Genomic DNA, 27,116 nt, shown 5'->3' with positions numbered 1-27,116 from the left:
GTTATATTCTTTTTTTTTTTTTTTTTGTCTTTTTGCCTTTTCTAGGGCCGCTCCCATGGCATATGGAGGTTCCCAGGCTAGGGGTCAAATCGGAGCCGTAGCTGCCGGCCTACGCCAGAGCCATAGCAACGTGGGATCCAAGCTGCATCTGCAACCTACACCACAGCTCACGGCAACGCCAGATCTTTAACCCACTGAGCAAGGCCAGGGATTGAACCTGCAACCTCATGGTTCCTAGTCAGATTCATTAACCACTGCACCACGATGGGAACTCCAAGTGTGTTATATTCTTTTTTTTTTTTTTTTTTTTTGTCTTTTGTATTTTTGTCTTTTGTTGTTGTTGTTGTTGCTATTTCTTGGGCCGCTCCCGAGGCATATGGAGGTTCCCAGGCTAGGGGTTGAATCGGAGCTGTAGCCACTGGCCTACGCCAGAGGCACAGCAACGCAGGATCCGAGCCGTGTCTGCAACCTACACCACAGCTCACGGCAACGCCGGATCGTTAACCCACTGAGCAAGGGCAGGGACCGAACCCGCAACCTCATGGTTCCTAGTCGGATTCGTTAACCACTGCACCACAACGGGAACTCCATATTCTTTTAGTTTTTGTTTGTCTGAGAAATTTTTCATTTCTCCTCATTTATTTTATTATTTTATTTTTTATTTTTTTGTCTTTTTAGGGCTGCACCCACAGCATATGGAGGTTCCCAGGCTAGGGGTTGAATTGGAGCTATAGCTGCTGGCCTATGCCACAGCCATAGCAACACCAGATTTGAGCTGTGTCTGCAACCTGTACCACAGGTCATAGCATTGCTGGATCCTTAACCCACTGAGTGAGGCCAGGAATTGAACCTGTGTCCCCATGAATACTAGTCAGATTCATTTCTACTGAGCCACGAAGGGAACTCCCTCTCCTATTTTAAATGATAATCTTTCTGGGTAGAGTCTCCTAGGTTTCAGATTTTTCCCTTTTAGAACTTTGACTATATCTTTCCATTTTCTTCTGGCCTGTAGAATTTCTATAGAGAAATTAGCTGATAGCCTTATGGGGGTTCCCATATAATTAACTCTTTGTTTTTCTCTTTCCGCCTTTGGAATCCTGCCCTTATCCTTTAACTTTTGCTGTTTTTATTAAAATATGTCTTGGTTTAGGTCTCTTTGGGTTCAGTTTGTGCTTCCTGTATCTGAATATCTGTTTCCTTCTTTAGATTTGGAAAGTTGTCTGCCATAATTTCTTCAAACATATTTTTGATCCCCTCTTCTTTTTCTTCTCCTTCTGGAACCCCCATTATGCATAGATTGGTGTGCTCTATATTATCCCATAGATCTCTTACATTGCTTTCATTTTTTTTTTCATTTTCTGTCTGCTGTCCTAATTGGGTGATTTCCATTATTCTGTCCTCCAAGTTACTTATTTGTTTCTCTGCATTATTCATTCTGCTCTCCAGTGCCTTTAACTCAGATTTTGTCTGTGCAAATGAATTTTTAGTTTTTCTTGGCTCCTCCTTATAGTTTCTAGTTCCTTTTTAAAGTAATCTGTGTTACTGTTGATATCCATTCTTAATTCCTTCAGTATTTTCATTATCACCTTTTTTTTTTTTTTTTTTTTTTTTTTTTTTTTTTTGCCATTCCAAAACATACGGAGTTCCCAGGCCAGGGATCAGATCCAAGCTGCAGTCGCAACTTAAGCTCATTACCTCCTTTTTGAACTTAGTGCCTGTTGGACCACAGAGTTCTGTTTCATTGTTTGTTTGCTTCTACAGGGGAATTCTCTTGTTCTTTTTACTGGGAATGGTTCCTGTGCTTCTTCATTTTACTTACATTATTCTTATACTCTGAATTAAGGGAAAACAATCATCTCCTCTAGTCTTAGAGGGCTGTTTATATTCAGGAGCATCCTTGGGTAGCTTACTTTTTTTTTTTTTTTTTTGGCTTGGATGGTCGCTCTCTCTTTCCTCAATGTGTGCAGGCCATTATCCCTTGATGGGGGTGTGAAGGTGTACGGCCTGTGGGTGCTTCCAGGAAGATGGGGGCAATGGGCAGACCTGTAGGTGGCACCTGGTCACCAAGCCCTTAGCAGTGGAGAGGACCCACGGGGAGTTGGGGTGGCAGTCTGCTTCTGGTTGCAGGGACCTAGGCAGAGGCAGTGACCCTCAGGGAGAGGGGGACAATGCTCGGAGCCTTTGGCAGCAGCAGTAGCGGGGCATGTACTTTTCCAGGGAGGTGAGGGCAATGGGCAGAGCTCGGTTGCAGGGCTCTCCAAGGTGGTGACCCCTGAGGTGACTGGGGCTGCAGGCAGTGCCTGTTCCTGGGACCCTTAGTGGTGGCAGGCCACACCCACCTCAGGAGTCCAGGATGGCTGCAGCCGTTTGCACCTGCGCCAGCCTGCACAAGAGGCATTGGGCAGATACCTCTTGAGCCCCTTTACTGGCTCTGAGTCAAGATTATTTGCTGACTGACAACTGTAAGTATGGTGGACATTATTATGCCTCATGTTTCAGACATTAAACGGTTTTCATGGTTGCCTCTGTATTTTCTGTGTTGTTTTCTCAAGGAAGATGTTTTTTCAGCTTTGTATGGATGCTTAGGATGACATCCGTAGCCTGGCCCTCACATTCACTTGCCTGCAGGCACCCTCCCAGATGGCTAAGGCCAGTAGCAAAGTTGACTTGCAGGGCAGACTGAAGCCTCATGCAGGTGCTGTTCCTTTGCAGCTTACATTGACGCAGTTAGAAGAAACAAATACCCAGAGGACAGACCTCCTGAAAGTCATGACCCCTGTGGTTGCTGTAACTGCATGAAGGCACAGAGTGAAAAGAAGCCTGAGAATGAGTGGACTCAGACCCGACAGGGTGAGGGGAATGCCACTTACACTGAAGAGCAGTTGCTTGGAGTACAAAGGTGAGCCTGTGGTGGGATTAAATGATTTTATGTAGAGGGCCTAGAACTGATGATGTGCTGTGTAAGTATTGACTCTCGTTATTGTTTTTATTACTATTATTAAAACACAGTAGTTTTGGGCCTCAGAGGCAAGGCTAGGTCGAAATGGAGTGTTAGGGTGTGATCTGACCCACCTGCCCTGCTTCTGTTGTAAGAGAGGCAGGGAAAACCAGCTTAACATAACAGACATCCTTAGAACATTCTATCCAGCAGCAGGAGAATATACATTCTTCTCAAGTATACATGGAACATTATCCAGAATAGGCCATATGTTAGGCCATAAAATAAACCGCAATAGATTTAGAAGGATTAAAATCAAATGCTTGTATGTTCTTTGAAATCAACAGCAGAAGGAAATTTGGAAAATTCACAAATATGTGAAAATTAAGTAACATTCCTCAATAACAAATAGGTCATAGAAGGAATCACAAGAAACATTAGAAAATACTTGAAAATGAATGAACATGAAATCACAAAATACTAAAACATGGAATGCAGCAAAAGCAATACTTAAGAGGAAACTTACAGCTATAAATGTTTATTTATAAAACATTAAAAAAAATCTCAAATCAGTAACCTAATCTTATAGAAAAAGAAGAACAAACTAAATTCAAACAAGGAGAATGAAGAAAATAACATAGAGCAGAAATAAATGAAATAGAGGATAGAAAAACAATAGAGAAGATCAATAAAACCAAAAGTTGGTTTCTGAAAATATGAATAAAACTGACAAATTTTAGCTAAACTGACCAACAGAAAATAGGGAGAAGACTCAAATAACTAAAATCAGGAGTGAAGTAGGGGACATCACTCTCCATCTTACTAAAAAAATGATAATGTGGAGTTCCCGTCTTGGTGCAGTGGAAACGAATCCGACTAGGAACCATGAGGTTGCGGGTAAGATCCCTGGCCTCGCTCAGTGGGTTAAGGATCTGGTGTTGCCGTGAGTTGTGGTGTAGGTCGCAGACGCAGCTCGGCTCTGGCATAGGCTGGCAGCAACAGCTCTGATTCGACCCCTGGCCTGGGAACCTCCACATGCTGTGGGTGCAGCCCTAAAAAAAACAAAAGACAAAAGAAAAAAAAAAGATAATGTAAGCAAATACTGTGAATAATTTTATGACAGCAAATTAGATAAGCTGAATGAAGGGGACAAATTCAGTTTCCCACAAAGAAAAGCTAAGACCCAGATAGTAGCGAATTCTACCAGATGTCCAAAGCAAAATTAATCCTTCATTAGATGTCACAGAAAATACCAAGGAAGGGAATACTTCCCCAGTAATTCTATGAGACCAGTTTTACTCTGTAGCCAAAAACAAAGACATCATGACTTGGGTACAGCTTCCAGCAATATATAAAAATATAAAAAATGTATAAAAAGGGTTGTATATCTTGATCACGTGAGATTCATCCTATAGAAATGCAAAGTTGTTTAACACAAAAATCAAGTAGTGTAGTACACCATTTTTTAATGATTTTTATTTTTTCCATTATAGTTGATTTACAGAATACACCATTTAATTAAATAAAAGAAAAAAGTCAGAGTTCCCGTCATGGCTCAGCAGTTAACAAACCCGACTAGTATCCATGAGGACGCAGGTTTAATCCCTGGCCTTGCTGGGTGGGTTAAGGATCCGGCGTTGTAGTGAGCTGTGGTGTAGTTCACAGACACAGCTTGGATCCCACATTGCTGTGGCTGTGGTTTAGGCCAGTTGCTACAGCTCCAGTTGGACCCTTAGCCTGGGAACCTCCATACGCTGTGGGTGTGGCCATAAAAAGACCAAAAAAAAGGACAAAAGTCATATAATCATTTTAGTAGGTATAGAAAAAAAGCGTTTGACAAAATCCAATACCCTTTCATGATAAAAATATTCAACACCCTAAGAATAAAAGGGAACTTCCTCAACCTGATAAAGTTCATCTACAAAGACATTCACAGAAAAAAAAAAAAAAAAAGGTTCCCATTGTGACGCAGTAGAAACGAATCCGGCTAGTAACCATGAGGTTGCAGGTTCCATCCCTGGCCTCTCTCAATGGGTTAAGGGTCCAGTATTGCCACAAGTTGTGGTATAGGTCGCAGACACAGTTCAGATCCTGCATTGCTGTGGCTGTGGCATAGGCCAGCAGCTGTAGCTCTGATAACAACTCCTAGCCTGGGAACCTCCATATGCTATAGGTATGGCCCTAAAAAGCAAAAACCAACAACAACAACAAAACAAAAAAATCCCACAAGGTCGACATCAAACTTAATGGTGAATGATTTGATGCTTTATAAGATCAGGAATAGGGCAGGAACAAGACAATTATGTTTACTCTAGCCATTTCTGTTCAGTGTTGTGGGAGAGATTCAAGCCAGAGCAGTTAGGCAAGAGCAGGAAGTAGGAGCCATTGAGATTAGAAAAAAGTAAAACTATAGTCACAATACAGTTTGATGTGATCTGGTATAGAAAATTTTAAGGATTACGTACACTCAAATTATTAGAACTAACAGGTGAGTTTAGCAAAGTTCAATGTAAGGTCAATCTACAAAAATTATTTTTCTACGCACTTAATGAACCATCTGAAAAGGAAAATAATTTCATTCATAATATCACCTAAAAGAATAAAGTGCTTAGGAATAAATTTAACAGGAGAAATGTAAGATTGTACATTAAAAATTACTTCATTAAAAGAAATTTAAGAAGACCTAAATAAGTAGAGTGGGTTAAGGATCTAGCTTTGTCTCTGGTGGCTTGGGTTGCTGCTGAGGCACGGGTTTGATCCCTGACCCGTCACACTGGGTTAAGGATCTGGTGTTGCCACAGCTGTGGCGTAGGTTGCAGCTCAGATTTGATTCCCGGCCCTGGAACTTCCGTATACCCTTCAGCCAAAAAAAAAAACAGAAGAAGAAGAACTAAATAAGGACGATGGCCTGTGTTCATGCTTGATATTGGCAATAAAGTAATACTCCTCAAATTGATCTGCAGATGCCACACATTTCCTATCAAATTCCCAGCTGCTTTTTTTGCAGAAATTGATAAGCTGATCCTAAAATTCATATGATAATGCAAAGAAGCCATAGTAGTCAAAACAGTCTGGAAAAAGAAGTGCAAAGTTGAAAGACTCAACATTTCCTAATTTGAAAACTTACTACAAAGCTTAAGTAATGAAGATACTGTGCTCTAGCATAGCATAGGCATGTAGAGTAATGGAATAGAATTGAGACTCCAGAAATACACACCCTTATGTATATAATTGTTTTTTGACAAAAGTGCCAGGACAATGTAATGAGGGAAAGACTAGTCTTCAACAGAATGTTTTGGGACGGCTGGATATTCACATGCAGAAAAATGAACTTGGACCCGTTCCTCACACAAATGCAAAAACTGATTTAAAGACCTAAGTAAAACCTAAATGTAAGAATTAAAACTATAAAACTCTTAGAAGAAAACATAAATGTAAAGCTTCGTGACACTGGATTAGGCAGTGAGTTCTTGTGGACACCCAAAGCTTAAGTGATACAAGAAAAATAGGCAAACTGGACTTTATCAAAATTGAAAACTTTACTACTTGAAAAGATACCATCAAGAAGGTGAAAAATCAGCCCACAAAACGGGAGAAAATATTTTCATATTATTTATCTGATAAGAGACTTACGTCTAGAAAATACAAAGTACTCCTGCAACTCAACAGCAAAAAGACAACCCAATGGAAAAATGCACAAGGGGTCTAAGCAGGCATTCCTCCAGAGATGTGCACACAGAGAGAGCTGCCCAACGTCATTACTCATTAAAAGAATGCAAATCAAAACTGCAATGAGCAGGAGTTCCTTCTGTGGCACAGCGGGTTAGGAATCCAACTGCAGCAGCTTGGGTCACTTTGGAGGCATGGGTTTGATCCCTGGCCTGGCATAGTGGGTTAAAGAATCTGGTGTTGCTGTGGTTGCAGCTCGGATTCAGTCCTTGGCCCAGGAACTTACATATGCCATGAGCGTGGCCGTAAAACATAAACAAACAGACAAAACCAAAAAGCCACAATGACCATAACACCTCACACCCACTAGGATGGCTGTAATCAAAGAGGTGGCTGAGGAACCTGCTGTCTAGCACTGGGAACTATGTTTAGTCACTTATGATGGAGCATGATGGAGATAACGTGAGAAAAAGAATGTATCCATGTATGCGTGACTGGGTCACTTTGCTGTGCAGTAGAAAATTGACAAAACTTGTTAAACCAACTATAATGGAAAAAATAAAAATCATTAAAAAATAAAAAAATTAAAATTGAGAAAAGGTGGACGAGAACAAGTGTTGTTGAGGACACGGAGGAGTTGGAGCCCGTGTCTGGTTCCCGTGGGCATATAAAATGGTGCAGCTAGTTCGGAAAGTAGTGTGGCAGCTCCTCAGACATTTAGACATCGCATATGACGGAGCTGTCATTAGATAGATGCCAAGCGAAATCAAAACATACTTCCACACAAAAACGTGTACATCAGTGTTCATACAGCATCCTTCTTAAAAGCCCCTAAATGGAAACAACCTGGATGTTCGTTAACTGAGGAACAGAAAAGCAAAATGGGGACTGTCTGTACAGTGAACGCTTTGGTAATGAAAGTAATAAAGTCCCGATACATGCTGTGACGTGAGGGAACGCCACAGCAAAGTGGGCTCCGAGTCGCATGGTGCGAGCTGCGTCGGCGGCCCACACCGCAGCTCACAGCAACGCCAGATCCTCAATCCACTGACCGAGGCCAGGGATCGAACCCACGTCCTCATGGATACCTGTCGGTTCATTATCTGCTGAGCCACAATGGAAAATCCTGTGTAATTCCTTTTATATGAAATGGCAAGAATAAGCATTTATAGAGACACAAAAATTAGTGATTGCCAGGCTTTACAGAGCAGAAGCAATCGGAGGGTTTCTTTTTGGGGTGATGAAAATGTTCTATGAGTTCCCGTCGTGGTGCAGTGGTTAACGAATCCAATTAGGAACTATGAGGTTGCAGGTTTGATCCCTGGCCTTGCTCAGTGGGTTAAGGATCTGGCTTTGCCGTGAGCTGTCATGTTGGTCACAGATGCAGCTCAGATCCTGCGTTGCTGTGGCTCTGGTGTGTAGGCCTGTTGCTACAGCTCCCATTAGACCCCTAGCCTGGGAACCTCCATATGCCGTGGGTCTGGCCCTAGAAAAGGCAAAAAGACAAAAAAAGAAAAGAAAGAGAAAAAAAAAGAAAATGTTCCAGAACTATATAGTGGTGATGGGTGTACAACTCTGTTACTATGCTTAAAAAAAAAAAACACTAAATTTTACTTTTTTTTTTTTTTTTTGTCTTTTGTCTTTTTAGGGCCGCACTCACGGCATATGGAGGTTCTCAGGCAAGGGAGTGAATTGGAGCTGTAGTTGCTGGCCTGTGCCAGATCCGAGCCATGTCTGTGACTTACACCACAGCTCAGGGCAACGCCAGAACCTTAATCTACTGAGCGAGGCCAGGGATCAAACCTGCATCCTCATGGATACTAGTCGGGTTCTTTTACCATTGAGTCACGACTAGAACTCCTAAATTTTATGCTTTAAATGAGTGAACCATCCACTGTGCTTCAATTTGAAAAATGAACTTTGTCATATGTGAATTATATCTCAGTAAAGCTGTTATTAAACAAATAATAAGTTTATAAAAGAGAGAGAAAGAAAGAGAAAGAGAAGCAGGGGAGTATCTGCCATGGAACCAGGAATTGGAAACTAAGGGGTTGCTCCGTGGGATCCCCATGGGCAGCTCTCGGGGAAGGGCCCCAGCTGACATTCCGAACCCTGCATTACAGCCCTGACTGTGTCACTGACTTACCGTGAAGTCCTCCACAGGGCTCGGGGCCACTGCCTGCCTAACTGAATGGTGTGGAAGTAAAAACCTGGAGATACTTTAAACACCCAGCAGTAGGGAAGGTACACGCATCCATAAAATGCCAGAATATGCAGCTTTTTATTTTTTAATTAAAGCGTAATTGATTTATAATGTTGTGCCAGTTTCTGCTCTACAGCAAGAATATGCAGCTTTTTAAAAGAATGTGGTGTGTGTGTGTGTGTGTGTGTGTGTGTGTATATTTTTTTTTTTTGGTCTTTTCTACGGCCACTTCTGCAGCACATGGAGTTCCCAGGCTAGGAGTCTAATCGGAGCTGTAGCCACTGGCCTACACCAGAATCACAGCAACACGGGATCCGAGCCACGTCTGCAACATACACCATAGCTTACAGCAATGCTGGATCTTTAACCCACTGAGCAAGGTCAGGAATTGAACTCACAACTTCATGGTTCCTAGTCAGATTTGTTAACCACTGTGCCACAATGGGAACTCCCGAATGTGGTATATTTTTTTATATTGGAGTATGCAGTTGATTTACAATGTTGTGTTGGTTTCTGGTGTATAGTCAAGTGACACATAGATATATTTCCTTTGCAGATTATTTATTTATGTATTTATTTGTCCTTTTTTTAGGGCCACACCCGTGACATATGGAGGTTCCCAGGTTAGGAGTCGAATTGGAGCTGTAGCTGCCGACCTACACCACAGCCACAGCAACATGAGATCTGAGCCTTGTTGGTGACCTATACCACAGCTCATGGCAACTCTGATCGTCAACCCACTGAGCAAAGCCAGGGCTTGAACCTGCATCCTCATGGATACTAGTCAGAGGTGTTTCTGCTGAGCCACAAGGGAAACTCCTCATATTCTTTTTCATTATAAGTTATTAGCTGATAGTGAGCATAGTTCCCTGTGCTATTCAGTAGGACTTGTTGTTTATCTGTTTTATATAAAACAGTGTATATCTGTTTATCCCAAACTCCTAGTTTATCCCTCCCTGTCCCTTCCTCCTTTGGCAGCCATAAGTTTGTTTTCTATGTCTGGGAATCTGTTTCTGTTTTGTAAGTAAGTTCATTTGTATCATTATTTTAGATTTCACATATAAGTGATAGCAAGTGATATTTGTCTTTCTCTGCCTGCCTTGCTTCACTTTGTGTGATAAGCTCTACTTCTATCCATGTTGCTGCAAGTGGCATTTCATTCCTGTTTATGGCTGAATGATATTTCACTGCATGTATATTCCACATCTTAGCCGTTTATCTGTCAGTGGACACTTAGGTTACTTTCTTAGCTGTTTAAATAGTGCTGCTGTGAACATTAGGGTGAGTGTATCTTTTTTTTTTTTTTTTTTTTTTTTTTGTCTTTATTTAGGGCCGCACCCACTTCATATGGAGGTTCCCAGGCTAGGGGTCAAGTTGGAGCTGCAGCTGCAGGCATGCACCACAGTCACAGCAACGTGAGATCCAAGTCGTGTGTGTGACCTATACCACAGCTCACAGCAATGCCGGATCCTTAACCCACTGAGTGAGGCCAGGGATCTAATCCGCATTCTCATGGATGCTAGTTGGGTTTGTTAACCACTAAGCCATGATAGGAACTCCTGCGTGTATCTCTTTGATTTAGAGTCTTCATCTTTTCCTGATAGATGCCCAGGAATAGGATTGCTCAATCATATGATAACTCTATTTTTAATTTTTTAAGGAACCTCTGTTCTCCATAGTGACTGCAATTTACATTCTCACCAGTAGTATAGGAGGGTTTCCTTTTCTCTGCACCTTTTCCAGCATTTACTGTATTTGTAGACTTTTTGGTGATGGCCATTCTGACCAGTGTGAGGTGATAACTTATTGCAGTTTTGATTTGCATTTCTCTAATAATTAGCAATATTGAGCATCTTTTTATGTGCCTATTGGTCATCTGTAGAATGTGGTAGATTTTTAGTCATAGCCAATATTTACATCATGTCAGATGCTATCAAGCATTTTAATGAATACTTCATTTAATTACGACAGCTCTGTGAAATATAGGTGTAATTATTAGCCTATTTTGGAAGATAGCACTCAGACACAGGGTCAAGTCCACAGCAAGATCAGATCACAACCAAGACATTTTGACTCCAGAGTTTATGCTCTAGTTCATCCATTCTCAAAGTGTGGTGTGGGAACCCAAAGATCCTTGGGGAGCTTGTCTGCAAGTTCAAAAATATTTTCATGGGAGTTCCCATTGTGGCACAGTGGAAACAAATCCGATTAGTATCCATGAGGATGTGGGTTCAATCCCTGGCCTCACTCAGTGGGTTAAGCATCTGGCATTGCCATGAGCTGTAGTGTATGTACTTCGCAGATGTAGCCTGGATCCCGAGTTGCTATGGTTGTGGGGTAGGCCAGCAGCTCTAGCTCCTGATTTGACCCCTAGCCTGGGAACTTCCATATGCCGTGAGTGTGGCCCTAAAAAGAAAAAATAAATAAATAAAATAAAAATATTTTCATAATACATGTACATTTGCCATTTTCACTCTCATCTCTTCATGATTATATGGTGGAATTTTTGAGAAGCTGTGTAACATGACATGCAGTTATGTCATCCTTCCATGTTTTTAATTTTTTTTTCCTTTGGCTGTGCCTGCAGCATGTGGAAGTTCCTGGGCCAAGGACTGAACCCGCACCACAGCCGTGACCTGAGCCATAGCAGTGACAATGCCAGATCCTTAACTACTAGGCCATTAGGGAACTCCCATATTTTAAATTTTTTTGTTTTCACTTCTAGTATGGTAAATATTGATAGATATAACCTTTATAAACAAAATCTCTTTTGGGGTCTTCAATAATTTTTTTTTGGTCTTTTTGCCATTTCTTGGGCTGCTCCCGCAGCATATGGGGGTTCCCAGGCCAGGGGTCGAATCACAGCTATAGCCGATGGCCTATGCCAGAGCCACAGCAGCGCAAGATCCGAGCCGTGTCTGCGACCTACACCACAGCTCATGGCAATGCCAAATCCTTAACCCACTGAGCGAGGCCAGGAATCGAACCCAAAACCTCATGGTTCCTAGTCGGATTCGTTAACCACTGCGCCACCACGGGAACTCCTAGGGTCTTCAATAATTTTTAAGAGTGTAAAGACTTCTTAGATCAAAAAGTTCAGTACTGTAGGAGTTCCCATTGTGGAGCAGCGGAAACGAATCCGACTAGGAACCATGAGGTTTTGAGTTCGATTCCTGGCCTCGCTCAGTGGGTTAAGGATTTGGCGTTGCCATGAGCTGTGGTGTAGGTTGCAGACATGGTTCAGATCTGGCATTGCTGTAGCTGTGGTGTAGGCCGGCAGCTGTAGCTCCGATTTGACCCCTAGCCTGAGAACCTCCATATGCTGTGGGTGTGGCCCTGAAAAGACCAAAGACAAAGGAAAAAAAAAAAATTCAGTTCTGCCACTCTGGTGGCCTAAACCATTATCCCTATTCCTCTTACCTGTGTAAGTTATGTATCAATCTCCAAGATAAGTTGTTAGTTTTACAAAAAAGCAAGATGTGGAATGGTGATTATAACATGCTTCTGTTTAGGTAAGAAAAAAATGGGGCGGTTTCTCTACATGTACTCTCTGTGTACCTAGGTTTCACAGCAAACTTCTTTCTTTTTTTTGGCTTTTTGTCTTTTGAGGGCCATACCTGCTGCATATGGAGGTTCCCAGGCTAGGGGTCGAATCAGAGCTGTTGCTGCCGGCCTCCACCAGAGCCACAGCAACGCCAGATCCGAGCCATGTCTGTGACCTACACCACAGCTCATGGCAACACTGGATCCATAACCCACTGATCCATAACCTGCAATCTCATGGTTCCAGTCGGATTCGTTTCTGCTGCACCACGACGGGAACTCCCACAGCAAACTTCTTATACTGGTTAGCCATCCTTAGGGTGGGAGATGGGGGACAGGGAATGGGGAAGCAGGAAGATTTTTCACTGTATATAGTTTAGTACTATTGGATATTTTCCTTCTACCATGTGAATATGTTAACTTTTTAAAGCAAAGTTTAAAAAGATAGTCATAAGGAAGAAGAAAGGGAGAAAAAAGGATGATGAGGGTATTTGTTCTGGCTCTGCTGTCTTTTTCAACTCTGACAACCTTAGCCTGGACCTTAACATGAGGGTTAGTATTTTTGTTCTACCCACTTGCAGGAATCTAGAAAGAATAAAATATTAGATGTAAAAATACTGTGAATACTCTGAAAGGGTTTAAGCTGTCCTCGGGGGGAGGGCATTGTCAATAAATGGGACGTCACATCAGTGTGCTCACTCATTGTCTTTCAGGTTTGTTTTACAGCTCACAGATTGGAGAGAGGGTCAATTTACTGTCTTGCAGTTTGCGCAAAGCAACCTTTGTAGACATACCAAAAAATGTTTCTGATTTGTGTTTTTAGGATCAAGAAATGCAGAAATTACTATGAAATTCTGGGAGTTTCACGAAATGCCAGTGATGAAGAGCTTAAGAAAGCTTACCGAAAACTTGCCCTGAAATTTCATCCTGACAAGAACTGTGCTCCTGGAGCTACAGATGCTTTCAAAGGTCTGATCCTAAATTAATGCTTGAAGTTTGGTCACTGCTGGTCGTTTTCAGCTGCCCCGTAATTGCTTTTTAAGTCCACAAGTGGGGTTTTTTCCTGCCACACCTCTTAGATCGTGATTATTAGCATAGCTCTCCCCCATCCTCCTTCACTTACCTTAATTTATTTTGGAAAGAATATTTAGTTTCTCTGTAATACCTTTTGGAACCTTTTGTTTCTTTTTCTCTTTTTTTTTTCTTTTTACAACCCCACCTACAGCATATGGAAGTTCCCAGGCTAGGGGTCACATCGGAGCTGCAGCTTCGGGCCTGTACTGCAGACACAGCAACATTGGATCCAAGCTGCATCTCTGATCTGTGCCATAGCTTGTGGCGGCGCCATATCCTTAACCACCGAGGGAGGCCAGGGATCGAACCTGCATCCTTGCGACACTCTGTCAGGTTCTCAACCCGCTGAGCCACAACAGGAACTTGGAATATTTCATTCCTTAATTCAGCAAAATATTCACCTATGCCAGCTGAATAAAACTGATGGGATTTCTCTTGTGGAACGTATAGTTGGAGGCCCCTTGCAAGTAAGGGCCTAGATAGCACTTCTCACTTCTTTGACCGTGGAACTCTTTGTTCAGGAAACCTCTGATATTAACATGTTCATAGAAAAAAGCTTTATAAAGCTTTGTAATAAGCAAAAACAAAGTAATAGATCAAATCTTTTTTCCATTGATTTCTGTGACACTTTAGAAATATATTTCCAGGAGTTCCCGTCATGGCGCAGTGGTTAATAAATCCGACTAGGAACCATGAGGTTGCGGGTTCGGTCCCTGCCCTTGCTCAGTGGGTTAACGATCCGGCGTTGCTGTGAGCTGTGGTGTAGGTTGCAGACGCGGCTCGGATCCCGCGTTGCTGTGGCTCTGGCGTAGGCCGGTGGCTACAGCTCCAATTCGACCCCTAGCCTGGGAACCTCCATATGCCGCGGGAGCGGCCCAAGAAATAGCAACAACAACAACAAAAGACAAAAAGACAAAAGACAAAAAAAAAAAAAAAAAAAGAAATATATTTCCAGCCACACCCATGGTAATAAAAGTTCCCAGGCCAGGCAATGCCAGATCCTTAACCCAGTGCGCATGGCCAGGGACCTAACCAGCACCACCACAGAGACAAGCTGGCTCATTAACCTGCTGGGCCACAGTGGGAACTCTCAGAAATATAGTCTTAAAAAATATTTAGGATCCAGAGTTCCCCTCATGGCTCAGCAGTAACGAACCCAGTTAGAATCCTTGAGGACACAGGTTCAATCCCTGGCCTAACTAAGTGGGTTAAAGATCCAGTGTTCCTGTGAGCCGTGGTGGAGATCAAAGACTTGGCTCGGATCCATTGTTCCTGTGGCTGTGGTGTAGGCCGGCAGCAACAGCTCCAATTCAACCCCTATGCTGTTCGGGCGGCCCTAAAAAGACCAAAAAAAAAATTGGATCCAACACATAAATAAAAATAAAAATGTTAAGTCCTTCACCCTCAAGGGCATCACTGGTGCAGGCAAGGATTATCACTGGATGCCAAAAGCTGGCTTAGGTTGTTGTTGAACAGGATATTCACGTTGATATCGGAGTATCACCCCACAGAATACTTACTCATTCCACAGGGAAGATTTTCCTTAAAACAGAGATAACTAGTGGTCCAACTTATCATCACCAATATTAGGACAGCCTAACATGACATGTTATAATCCCATGTGGTATTCTTGCCAAAATGTTTAACCCGAATCTAGTAAAGAGGAAACCATCAAAATGTGGGACATTCTACAACATCACTGAACTATTCTTTAAAAAATTCTGTTTAATGAAAAGCAAAAAAGGTGGGGAGACTATTCTAGGTTAAAAAAACTAGAGAGGGAGTTCCTTTGTGGCTCAGCAGGTTAAGGACCCAGTGTTGTCACTTCTGTGGGTCAGGTCACTGCTGTGGCACAGGTTCCATCCCTTGGCCAGGAACTTCCACGTACCGTGGGTAGAACCAAAGCAACAAATAAACAAAAAAATAGCTAAGGAGACGTGAATCCAAAAGCGGAGCATGAACCTTGCATGGGTCCCCTGGGCGATAATGAATTGATGTTCAGTTTTCTTAGCTGCGAAGAGAATTGTGATCATGTCGGAGAGTGTCTTTCTCCTTAGGAGATAATGTGCTGAAATATTTAGGGGTGAAGTGTCATCATATCTGAGGCCTGCTTTCACATGGTTTAGCCAAAAAAATGAATACGTGTATGTATGTATATGGAAAGAGTTGAGGAAAGCAGTGTGGCAAAATGCTAACAATTGGTGAATTAAATGCAGGCATTTATTATGTTTTTTTAACTTTTCTATAAATTTGAAATTTTCAAAAGAAAAAGTAAAAAGTCATAGGTCTGAGAAATTTTTTGTTTTGTTTTGTTTTGTTTTGTTTGTCTTTTTAGCTATTTCTTGGGCCGCTCCCGCGGCATATGGAGGTTCCCAGGCTAGGGGTCGAATCTGAGCTGTAGCCACCGGCCTACGCCAGAGCCACAGCAACTCGGGATCCGAGCTGGATCTGCAACCTACAGCACAGCTCGCGGCAACGCCGGATCGTTAACCCACTGAGCAAAGGCAGGGATCGAACCCGAAACCTCATGGTTCCTAGTCGGATTCGTTAACCACTGCGCCACGACGGGAACTCCTGAGAAATTTTTTAAGATGAGCATTTACCTCCAAGGACCAGCCAGCCTTTGTGGCTGTGCTATTGCGAACCTAGGTCTCCCCACAGTTTCTACAGGGAAACAAACAGATACCCCACATTCTTGCCACACACGCGCACACGCACACGCACACACAGCACCTCAGACAGCAATGATGTGGTTCTGAGAAACCTGCCAGATGGCAAGGGAGGGAATGTTTCAGCGACTCTGTTTAGGTTTTTCTGTTTGTTTCTTCTGCTTAGCTGTTTTATTGCTCTAAATATTTAATGCAGTTCTCTAGCTAGAAGAATTATAAGGAAATACTCCTTCTGTATTTCTGACAGTGTTGACTGAATTAAAAGTGGGGGAGTGAGGATGTCTTAAAAGATTTTTTACAAGCTCTCTTTGATCATTGGTACTGATTGTACGTTGAAATGATGCTGGACACAGTTTGCATGTTTGTGCATAGGAGGAGGGGCGGTGCTGTGCAGGTGGAGTCTCTTCAGCCTTTGATCCGCCCTTGAGACATCGAAGATACATATCTTAAGTTTTTGTAATGATTTGTATTTTTTCCATTATAGTTGGTTTGCAGTATTCTGTCAGTTTTCTGCTGTACAGCAGAGTGACCCAGTCACACACACATACATATATACATTCTTTTTCTCACATTGTCCTCCACCATGCTCCATCACAAGTGACTAGATCTAGTTCCCTGTGCTATACGGCAGGATCTCATTGCTTATCCACTCCAAAGGCAATAGTTTGCATCTACTAACCCCAAACTCCCAGTCCATCCCCCTCCTTCCCCCTCCCCCTTGGCAACCACAAGTCTGACCTCCAAGTCCATGCATTTCTTTTCTGTGGAAAGGTTCATTTGTGCTGTATATTAGATTCCAGATATAAGTGATAACGGTTCCCAAGCTAGAGGTCCAATTGGCTGTAGCCGCCGGCCTACAACACAGCCACAGCAACGCCAATTCCGAGCTGCGTCTGCAGCCTACATTGCAGCTCAAGGCAACACTGGAGTTTTAACCCACTGAGCGAGGCCAGGGATCAAACCTTCGTCCTTATGGATACTAGTAAGATTCGTTTCTTCTGAGCCACAATGGGAACTCCATCTTAATTTTTGAAGACCAGCTTTTTCGGGGAGGGCTGTACCTACAGCATGTGGAAGCTCCTGGGCCAGGGATTGAACCCATGCCACAGCAGTGACCTGGCCACTGCAGTGACAATACCAGATCCTTAACCTGCTGAGCCACAAGGGAACTCCTAAAGACCTTTTCTTCATTTTAAAAATTTTATTGAAGTATAGTTGATTTACAATGTTGTCATAATTTTTGCTGTACAAAGTGATTCGGTTGTACATGTATACACACCCATTCTCTTTCAGATTCTTTACCCACATAGATTATCACAGAATATTGGGTAGAGTTCTCTGTGCTACGCAGAAGGTCCCTGTTGGCCAGTCATTCTGATACCTCAGTGCGCATGTGCCAGTCCCACACCTCCAGTCCATCCCTCCTCCCTCCACCTGTCCCCTTTCTGAAGACCATTTTTTTAAGTCAGCTGAGACAAGACTCATGAGTGAGGACTTTGCTTTTAGCCAAGCAGGAGAATTTGTGCTGATTATTTTATTCCGGAGATTGTTTGTGACTTTGTGTTAGAATACCATTACTTAAGTATGAACTGTTTCCAGCCGTAGACTATTGCTATCAAGTAAAATAACACATTTTTGATGACTGAAAACAGTCGTTCTTAGTTTATCTTGAGTCTCTTGTTTCTGGCTTATGAAACTATATCGTGGGAAATTTCAAGGGCAGGCACTTGGGTGAACGTTCCAGGCCCATGTAGTTCTCCTTGGGTCACTGTGGAGTTGTCGCACCAATCAGTTCTCGGCTCTTCACTGCTGCTGCTGTGCTCACCCAGAGCTACAGCAAGGAGTATGTACTCAGCTTTTCTTTGTTTGATTGGTCTCTTTTTATGGTTTTTGTTTTGTTTTCCTTTTTAGGGCTGCACCTGCCGCATATGGAGGTTCCCAGGTTAGGGGTTGAATGGGAGCTGCAGCTGCCGGCCTACGCCTCAGGCACAGCAATGCCAGATCCGAGCCATGTCCACACCTACACTGCAGCTTGGGTGGCAACACTGGGTCCTTTAACCCACTGAGCAGGGCCAGGGATCGAACCCACATCCTCGTGGAATATTAGTCAGGTTCTTTACTGCTAAGCCACAACAGGATCTGAGGTGCTTTTTGTTTTTGTTGCAGCGATAGGAAATGCCTTTGCAGTCCTGAGCAATCCTGACAAGAGACTCCGCTATGATGAATATGGAGACGAACAGATGACTTTCACTGCCCCTCGAGCCAGACCATATAATTATTACAGGGACTTTGAAGCAGACATCACTCCAGAAGAGCTGTTCAACGTCTTCTTTGGAGGGCATTTTCCTACAGGTTAGTGTCCCAGAGTTACTGCCTAAAAAGTCGTATGTATTTTGAGGATCTGTTTGAAGATCTGAATACAGGGACCACAGTATAGTAGAAACAACAAGACTTTGGATCCAGATGAGCTAGGGTTTAGGCACATCTCTAGCCTCCTGCTACACATAATTTTGATTTTATCTGGTCTTGTTTCCTTACCTGAAAAACAGGGCTGGTAAGACCAACCTCACAAGGCTTTGTGACGATTGGATTTTTTTTGTCCTTTTTGTTTTAGGGCTACACCCACGGCATATGGAAGTTCCCAGGCTGCAGTCAGATCTGAGCTGCAGCTACCAGCCTACACGACAGGCACAGCAATGCCAGATCTGAGCTGCATCTGCGGCCCACACCACAGCTCACAGCAACACCGGATCCCCGACCCACTGAGTGAGGCTGGGGATCAAATCTGCATCCTCATGGATACTAGTCATATTCATTTCTGCTGCACCACAACGGGAACTCCCAGGATTGGATATTTTTAAGTGTTTTATAAATTAGAAGCAAAATGCCTATATTATTATTATTATTATTATTGTAAAAAGAGCCCCTTATATAAAGATAAAGGTGAGAAAAGTACCCCCAAAGCGTTGGAAGCTGGAATAATTAAATGCTTAGAAAGAAAGCTAAATTTTGTGAGTTGCTATTAAAGATACTAGTGACATAATCCGTTATTGGGCAAGGAGCAGGCATGAGCGTGGAGACAGGCTTCATGGCCCAAGTGCTCTTTCTTCATCCGCTTCTCTGTCACTGGTTACAAAGACTGTTTAAATAGGGGCAGGAGAGCTGAGCATGTCCCATTTTCAGCTGGTTTGCTCGACATCCCTACTGTCTTATTCTTCCTGGGTAAAATGGGGTAGTCCTGTGCCCCCGGAGAACCTAGCTGGAAGCAAGGGCCTTGGAAAAGGCAAGGAAGGGATGTTCGCTGTGTCACCTACTGAGTGTTTTTCTTTCTTTTCCAGGAAACATTCATATGTTCTCAAATGTGACAGACGACACTCACTATTACCGCCGGCGGCACCGACATGAGAGGATGCAGACACGGAAGGAGGAGGAAGAAGATAAACCTCAGGTACCCAGGGAGGACAGGACAGCTGCTGCCCATAAGTACTTGTATGAGCAGACCTATTTGAAGGTCACCTTGAAATGTGTCACTAAAGCATGCTTTATGAAAGCAGAGGCACAGTAAAAAGAGCTGGACAGTTGGCCCAAATAGGCCAGAATGCACCCCTCTTCCCCACCCCTTCTTTGGTGATGGTCCCAGGAAATCTGTGGGGCTGTTTTGGTCAGGGTTTTCTTGACAGCAGAGAATAGAAACTCCCTTCAAAATACTCAAAACTAAAGGGGGTTTAAGGTAAGGCATCAAGAGAGTCTCATGAAGCTCAAGGGCAGGAAGCAGCCTGGGCCTTAAGACAGGCGGGAACCAGGAACTGGGGTGCTGTCAGGCACCCACAAGCTGTGTGCCCCATGACTCTTGGGGCCAGCTGTCTCCAGTTCTCCCGCCTCTCTTCATCTCCTTTGTTCTTTAAGCGGCCTGGCTTTCTGCTTCCTCTTGCCCGTCTCCAGTGCGTCAGAGCGTGTGTCCTTTCTTCTGGTGATTGCCTAGCAGTGGGTGGTCATGAATCTCAATCCCAGATCTTCAGGAAGGAGAGTGTGATTATTTCTGCTACAGTTAGATGTCCTCTAGATGTCCCACGGTCTGTTCAGCTGAGGCCAAGACAACAGAGTTGCATAGTAACGAGACCTTGTGAGAGGCACAGTTTGGGCAGTCTCACAAACAGGTGTCTCTGCCTCACTGGTCTTAGAAAAGGGGGCTGCAGAAGGATTACCGGGTGTAAATCCAGGTTGTGAGTGGGCCTCCTTCAGCGTTTTCAGGCTGACAAAGCAGGGTTGTCTGGTACTTCTCAGCACAGAGGACAGCCTTCCCAGAAAAGCCTGGAGCTCTGTGCAGTGCATCGGTAATTGGTATTTTCTTTGGGAAAACTATCCTGTTTTGACTAAACTGCATGTGGATGAACAACACTTATACCAAATACTTTCTCTTTTTCAGACTACATATTCTGCATTTATTCAGTTACTTCCAGTTCTGGTGATTGTGATCATATCTGTGATTACTCAGCTGCTAGCTGCTAATCCCCCGTATAGTCTGTTCTATAAATCGTAAGTCAAATGCTGATAATCTTTCTTAACAATCTAATGAAACACTTGCAGTTTTTGCTGGTACATTACTAACATTTCCTTTCACCTTGTATTGTAGAAAACACTGAGTTTGCGTTGACAGGAACAGCTGGGTAGTGATAATGCAAAAGTACCATAGGCCGCTCCGCCCAGCCCTCAGGACCTGATTGTTTTGTTCTACAGCGACACCGTCTGGTCAGCTGTAGAACAGCACAAGCTGGCTTCTGAAGAATTAACTAACTCCTGGTTTAGATTAAATCCTTATCATACCATCTTAGACTTAGAAAAAGGACCTTACGGAGCTTGTGATAGTATCGCTGGACCCCTGTGGGTCTGAGAACATAGCAACTAAGACCTGGTGATTATTTCCAATTTAAGAAATTGCAAGAATAAGACATCTATTCATGATAAGGCTGTACAGTCAAACCGTAGTATCTCATTTCTTTGCTTTTGCTGAAAATATAGAAAGTCATTCTAAAGTTTGCATTGCATGGAAAACACGAGCTCTGATAGGAATTTTTAGATTTAGTAATGAATTTTTTTAAGTCATTTCTCAGAAGTTTGGTCCCTGATCAGCATTAACTGGCAGCATGTAGACATGCAGACTCTTAGGCTTTACTCCGTATCTGCTGAATCAGAAACTCTGCGGTGAGAACCAGCAGTGTGAGGTTTGCCATGCCCTCTACTAAAGTTTGAGACTCATTGGATTCATTACTTTTTAAATTATTAATGGGAAATGAGTTTTTGCTCTTATAGCTTAGCAGACAAAAACCTTTCCAAATGTGGGCTCCATGGAACAATACCTAACAGGAAGAGCTCTTGTTGGTGATCATTGGGCTAAAGACTCTCATTGTGGATCACTAGAATGATCTAGAGAGAGATCATTGCTATCAGGTCACGCCGGCCTGATACCCCTCTATTTACTGACTTCCTCTGTGTACGTACCACTGGCACCCCTTTTCTGGTCAGGCCAGTGCGACAGGCAGGAACCTTCCCTGCCAACAGCTTCCCAGAGGGAAGCGAGAGTAGTCGAGTGGCCTGTGTTCTTAGACATCCAGCAAGATCCCCAAGGTGAGAGGTCAAAGGAAAAGGCTGGGAAAAGGTCAAATAAAGCCCATTTAAGATGGATTTTGTCCAGCTTGAACAAAATCAGTTTGAATTTTGTACATCACTGTCACATTATATTAACTTGAATTTGAGCTCCCTTCTATACTTTTTTTTTTTCTTTTGGTCTTTTTAGGGCCACACTCGCGGCATATGGAGGTTCCCAGGCTAGGGGTCGAGCCAGAGCTACAGCAATGCTGGGTCCGAGCCATGTCTGCAACCTACATCATAGCTCACAGCATTGCAAGATCCTTAACTCACTAAACGAGGCCAAGGATCGAACTTGCGTCCCATGGATACTAGTCAGGTTCATTACCATTGAGCCATGAGGGGAACTCCTATACTTTCTAATGGCTGGACTTTAGTTAACTGAGACCTGTTAATGTTTCCGAACACCAGATACCATTGGGGATCTTAAACCCACTGAGCATTAGCCTGGAGATATCATTGAAATCTTTTTTTAAAATGCTACTGACATGTAGTTGATTTACAGTGTTATGTTAATTTCTGATGTAGGGCAAAGCATTTCAATGATACATATACACACATATCCACTCCCATATAGGGTATCACAGAATCTCGAGTAGGTTTCCCTGTAGTGCACAGCAAGTCCCCATTGACCATTTATTCCACGTACAATAGTGTGCCAGTTCCAAGCTCCCAATCCATCCCTCCCCTCTCACTGAAATATTTGTCACAGTTTTTGGTAGTTCTCACCTCACGACTGTGTGTGAAGTACTTTTTATCATGACCTCACAATTGGAACTAAGTTGGTATGAGCTGTCTGGTTATTTGTAAATCGTTTACTGTAACATTCATTTCGTTCAGCCAAATTTATCAGTAGCCTGCTCTGTGCCAGGTGCCATGCGAGGTCCTGTACATTACAGAAATTGCTGTTATGCATGCAGAGATTTACTTTTAGCCTCGAAAGAAGCAGTCTCACAGAGGGGAACCCAGACAGCTGCGCCGCCATGTTCAGAGCAGTGTATATACAGTAGTCAAGACATGGCGACAATCTGAGTGTCCATCAGTGGCTGAATGGGCGAAGAAGTTGTGGTCTATGTATATTCAATGGAGTAGTATTACTCAGACATAAAAATGAGGAACTCCTCCCATTTGTGAAAACAGTGATGGACCTTGAAGGCATTATGCTAAGTAAAGTAAGCCAAAGAAAGACAAATACTGTACAATCTCACTTACATGTGGAATCTAAAAAAACCCCAAGCTCATAGAAAAGAGATCAGCCTTGCGGCTACCAGAGGTAGAGGGGAAGGGAGGGGAGTTGGAGGGACTAACAGTTCTCAGGTCTATAAGGAGGAGGGATCCGATGTACAGCGTAGCGGCTGCAGTAGTTAACACTGCTGTGTGATAGGAAATGAGAGGAAAATTGTTGAGAGGGCACATCCTAAGAGTTCTCATCACAAGGAGAAAATTTTTTCCTTTGTTTCTTCTTTCGTTTCTGTTGTTACGTAGATGAAAAGCTAGATGTTAGCTGAACCTGTTGTTTGATCATTTCACAATATACGAAAAACGGCATGTATGAATCATTGTGGTGCAGGCCTTAAACTTTTTTTTTTTCTTTTTAGGGCCTTACGTGCGGCACATGGAAGGTCCCAGTTAGGCATCGAATCAGAGTACAGCCACTGGCCTACACCGCAGCCAGAGCAACTCGGGGTCTAAGCCATGTCAGTGACCTACACCATAACTCATGGCAGTGCCGGATCCTTAACCCACTGAGTGAGGCTAGGGATTGAACCCTCATCCCCATGGATACTAGTTGGATTCATTTCCACTGCGCCACAACAGGAACTCTTGTGTATCTTAAATTTAAAAAGAGAGAAGAGAGGGAGGTAAATCCCTGAAGGGAATAAATGTGCTAAGACTGAGTCCATTTGAACATGCTCACATAATGGCGACAAGGGTGACATTACATTTATTGCCTTGCTTGGGAAATAATAAATATTAGATCTTTTAGAAAATGATATGATATCTGTTAATGATAGTAGATATGATATGTGTTAATGAAAAATTTTTAAAAGGAAATGGTATCTGCATCTGCCCTGTGAGGAGGACTGTGACGTTGCTTGCGAGGCTGGTGCTAAGAGTGATATTGCCGAATAGAACAAGCTCATGGGCGCCTCTCTCTCCTTGTTTCAGGACCTTGGGCTACACCATTTCTAGAGAAACCCAAAACCTACAGGTGCCTTACTTCGTGGATAAAAACTTTGACAAGGCCTACAGAGGAGCCTCTCTGCGTGACCTGGAGAAGACGATAGAGAAGGACTACATTGATTACATCCAGACGAGTTGCTGGAAGGAGAAACAGCAAAGTAAGATGCCCTAAAAGGGCTTCAGCTGGTGGCCACGCTTCCAGCCTGAGGCCTCCCCGGCTTCTGGGTCCCTCCTCTCTCCTTGTGTGCGTTGCTCTTGTTGATGTGAACAGGGACAGGGAGGAGGTTAAACCCACAAAGGGAAGTTTCCTAATGGAACGCATGTGGCCTGGGCTTGGCGATCCTAGGAATTTGGGCAGTACTAGTTGCCAGCCTGTCTCTGAGTCTCCCTTCTCTCTGCCAACTGCCTTCCTTTGCTTCTTTAAGCTCCCCCTCACGGCCTTGATTTGCATGGTTTCTTTTGGTTGCTGCCCTCCTCTTCACTCTCCCACTTCCCTAACCCCACCAGTCACTGGCCTCTTTGTGCATCACAAGCTTCCTCTTGAGGTGGCCAGCTGATTTGGTCCAGTTTCCTAATTCCATGTTTCTCTGAGGGAAGTCTGATTCATGCAGCCTAACCTGCGTTTTGGAGGTTGCTGGGACTGGGTTAGGTGCCCCTTCTCTTCCCCTCCAATCAGCTGTGGCCACCAGACCAGAAGTGACCATCCGTGGAGCAGAGCAATTCTTCCACGCTGTTTCCCTCTCTGGAGACAGTGGGGTGGCAGTGTTGCCACTTGGCTTACACATCCAGAGAGTGTTGGCGAGGTGTGCTGAGCAAGGGCCACCCCGCCTCCTAGCCCACAGGCTCCCTTCTCATGCCACCTGAATTACACACACACACACAAACACACACCCGTTAGTAATTGTATCTTATAAAACTTGGCTTTGGTTAATTTATAAAAAGCAAGACTCCTTTTTAAAAACCTTATCAGCGGGTATTATGAAACATCTAACGGTGTCTGATAAAATTAGATCCCTGGTCATGGTGCCGCTAAGCCCTCGCCACCCATCTCGCATCCCAACCCCACCCCGAGTTAATCTCTCCTTCCTCTTTGTTTTTAAAGCGCTGTGCTCATCCTTCTCCCTCAGTGCCACCCTCAGTGTTCGTGTTCTCTGGGTACATGGCAGTCTCCCTGCTAACTCTGGGCTCTCTGAGGACAGGAGCCACGTCTTACTAATTTTGTGTCCCAGGCCCTTGGCACAGTCCTTGCAGAGCCCACCTGACCTCTCAGGTGCATTGGGAGCTTAGTGGGCAATGACTCGGGTGTAAGGGGGGATTCAGCTGGAGGAGGAAGTTGCTTTTTTAGTTAAAAAAACAAAACAAAACCGAATGGTTGGGAAATACCCCCACCCCATTGCTAAGTTAGGTTTTGCATGTTTCAAAAATGGGGATAGAATTTTGGAGCAAGATGGAAGCCTTAGACTTACAGGCATTGTAAACGTGGATCCAAATCCGGTGAAGGCCACAGTGTATGTCTAAAAGTCTCCATTGTTTTAAGCCATGAGAGGGTTTTAATTTATAGCTTTATGCAAGAAATTGATGAATTTCAATTCACATTCTTCAAACACACACGCGCGCGCACACACACACACACACACACACACACCAGCTGGAGCTATACAAAGAGCTCATGGTAGGAATTATACCTGAGGTGGCTTCCAGGAGATTATCCCATCCTCCTGAGGCCTCCTCTCAGGGCTTGGGTGCCCTCCAGATACGAACATCCAGTGGGTGAGCACGTTGCATGTACCCACAAGTTCAGCCCAGGGGTTATCAGCACACACCCCTTAAAAATCTATTTCAGGCATTTAAGGATGGTGGCTCTTGGAGCCTCCACACAACCCAAGTGCCATTTGAGAACCAGCAGCATCTGCCCTCCGGATCCAGCAGCAAGTGCAGCCAGCAAGGTTAAATTTAGCACATGGAGGTTGTAAAAATAAACCCACTTGAGAACAAAGTTCACTCTTGGCAAAATACCGAATGGAAACTGTTTTTAGCAAAGTTAGCCATTGTCTTTTAAAATCTTCTGTTAATTTCTTTCTCTGCTCTTCCTTAGACTGCTTCACCGGTGTGAACTGTGTGAGTGAGCCCTTGCTATGAACCCTAATTGCCCTGTTTACGCCTTCACAGCTGCCCCTAGATAATAAACCCAGTGTCGGGAAGCGGCTGTGCCACTGGACTGGGATGGACCCAAGTAACAAGTAGGACGCCTCCCGACCTGGCTGGGCTGAGCTGAGATCCCAGCCCTGCCCGGCAGCGGAGAACTTCTTTCTGTGCCCCAGAGCAGGGTAGCAGAGTGGGTAGAAGCTCAGGCTTTGAAATGGAGATAAAATGAACTTTCTCCCAGGGAGACCGTGTGGATTGTGGAGGATGGTAGGAGAGCAATACTTAGCATGCTGTCTGCCATGTAGTAAGTGCCTGGATCCTAACGAGTCCAGACCTTGCTTGGCCTTGCCGACTGTATGCAGCCCTGTCCCATGGGGCTGGATCGTGAGGTGAGTGTGGTTGGGACCCGTCGAGGTCTCCAGTGGTCAGGGCTCCGACCTGGGCTCGTGTGCAGAGTGTCTTTGGAGAGGCTCTGGAGTCTGCTTCTCTTGGCCGTTTGCCTGCATCAGTTTACCCTGAAGGCTCAGTGCTGCATCCGTCTCTCACAGTGGCCCTCAGGGCAAGGGAAACATTTCGCAGGAGTTCCCTGGAGGCCCAGTGGGTTGAGGATCCAGCATTGTCCAGCTGAGGTTCTGGTTACAGCTGTAACACAGATTCAGTCCCTGACCCAGGAACTTCTGCATACCATGGGCGTGGCCAAAAAAAGAGAGAGAGAGAGAAACATTTTGCGGAGAAGAAACGATGTTCTCTTGATCCTGCCTCTGCCAAGAGTTTCATTTTTCCTTAGAAGTTACTGAATATTAACAGAATTTGTCAAAAGTAGCATATTCATTGCATTGACCTTCTGTTCATTGACGTGCAAAAGGATTCACTGGCAGTTTGCAGGGAAGTTTCTCCAAGCAGGGTCCTGGGGGTGTGGGACGTGGTTCCTTGAAACACTGCCTTTGTTCACGGTCATTGCTCTGGACCAGCCGGGGGTCTCAGTCTCTGGAGCATAGAAACCTGGTTTCAGTGAACTTTGTGGAAAGCAAAAAGGGACGTGATG

The 27,116-nt window shown here is 44.0% G+C and overlaps 2 protein-coding genes across 4 annotated transcripts in view; one reads left to right on the top strand and one right to left on the bottom strand.

Moving 5' to 3' along the window:
- PSD2 (pleckstrin and Sec7 domain containing 2) overlaps window positions 1-27,116 on the bottom strand; it is a 684,196-nt gene that overhangs the window by 328,866 nt on the left and 328,214 nt on the right. The window lies entirely within an intron of this gene.
- The window catches only part of DNAJC18 (DnaJ heat shock protein family (Hsp40) member C18), a 39,487-nt gene that overhangs the window by 7,082 nt on the left and 5,289 nt on the right, over window positions 1-27,116 (top strand). For 2 of the 3 annotated variants that reach the window (XR_002341938.2, XM_003123993.7), the window contains exons 2-7: window positions 2,713-2,899; window positions 13,177-13,322; window positions 18,263-18,448; window positions 19,435-19,544; window positions 20,523-20,632; window positions 23,912-24,084. Coding sequence is in view for 1 of the 3 variants with exons in the window: in XM_003123993.7 (XP_003124041.5) it covers window positions 2,713-2,899; window positions 13,177-13,322; window positions 18,263-18,448; window positions 19,435-19,544; window positions 20,523-20,632; window positions 23,912-24,084 (912 nt within the window). In the remaining 2 variants the exon portion in view is untranslated. Of the gene's footprint in view, window positions 1-2,712; window positions 2,900-13,176; window positions 13,323-18,262; window positions 18,449-19,434; window positions 19,545-20,522; window positions 20,633-23,911; window positions 25,893-27,116 lie in introns of all 3 variants that reach the window. The other variant, XR_014838862.1, reaches the window with a different exon arrangement.

Source organism: Sus scrofa, chromosome 2 (assembly GCF_054392235.1).
Source record: "Sus scrofa isolate SSC_HxYL_T2T_F1_AM1 chromosome 2, Sscrofa_HxYL_maternal_Yorkshire_Landrace_v2.0, whole genome shotgun sequence".
NCBI classification, from domain to species: Eukaryota; Metazoa; Chordata; class Mammalia; order Artiodactyla; family Suidae; genus Sus; species Sus scrofa.
The sequence above is the reverse complement of the archived record's forward strand: the minus strand, read 5'-3'. Positions and strand labels throughout refer to the sequence as shown.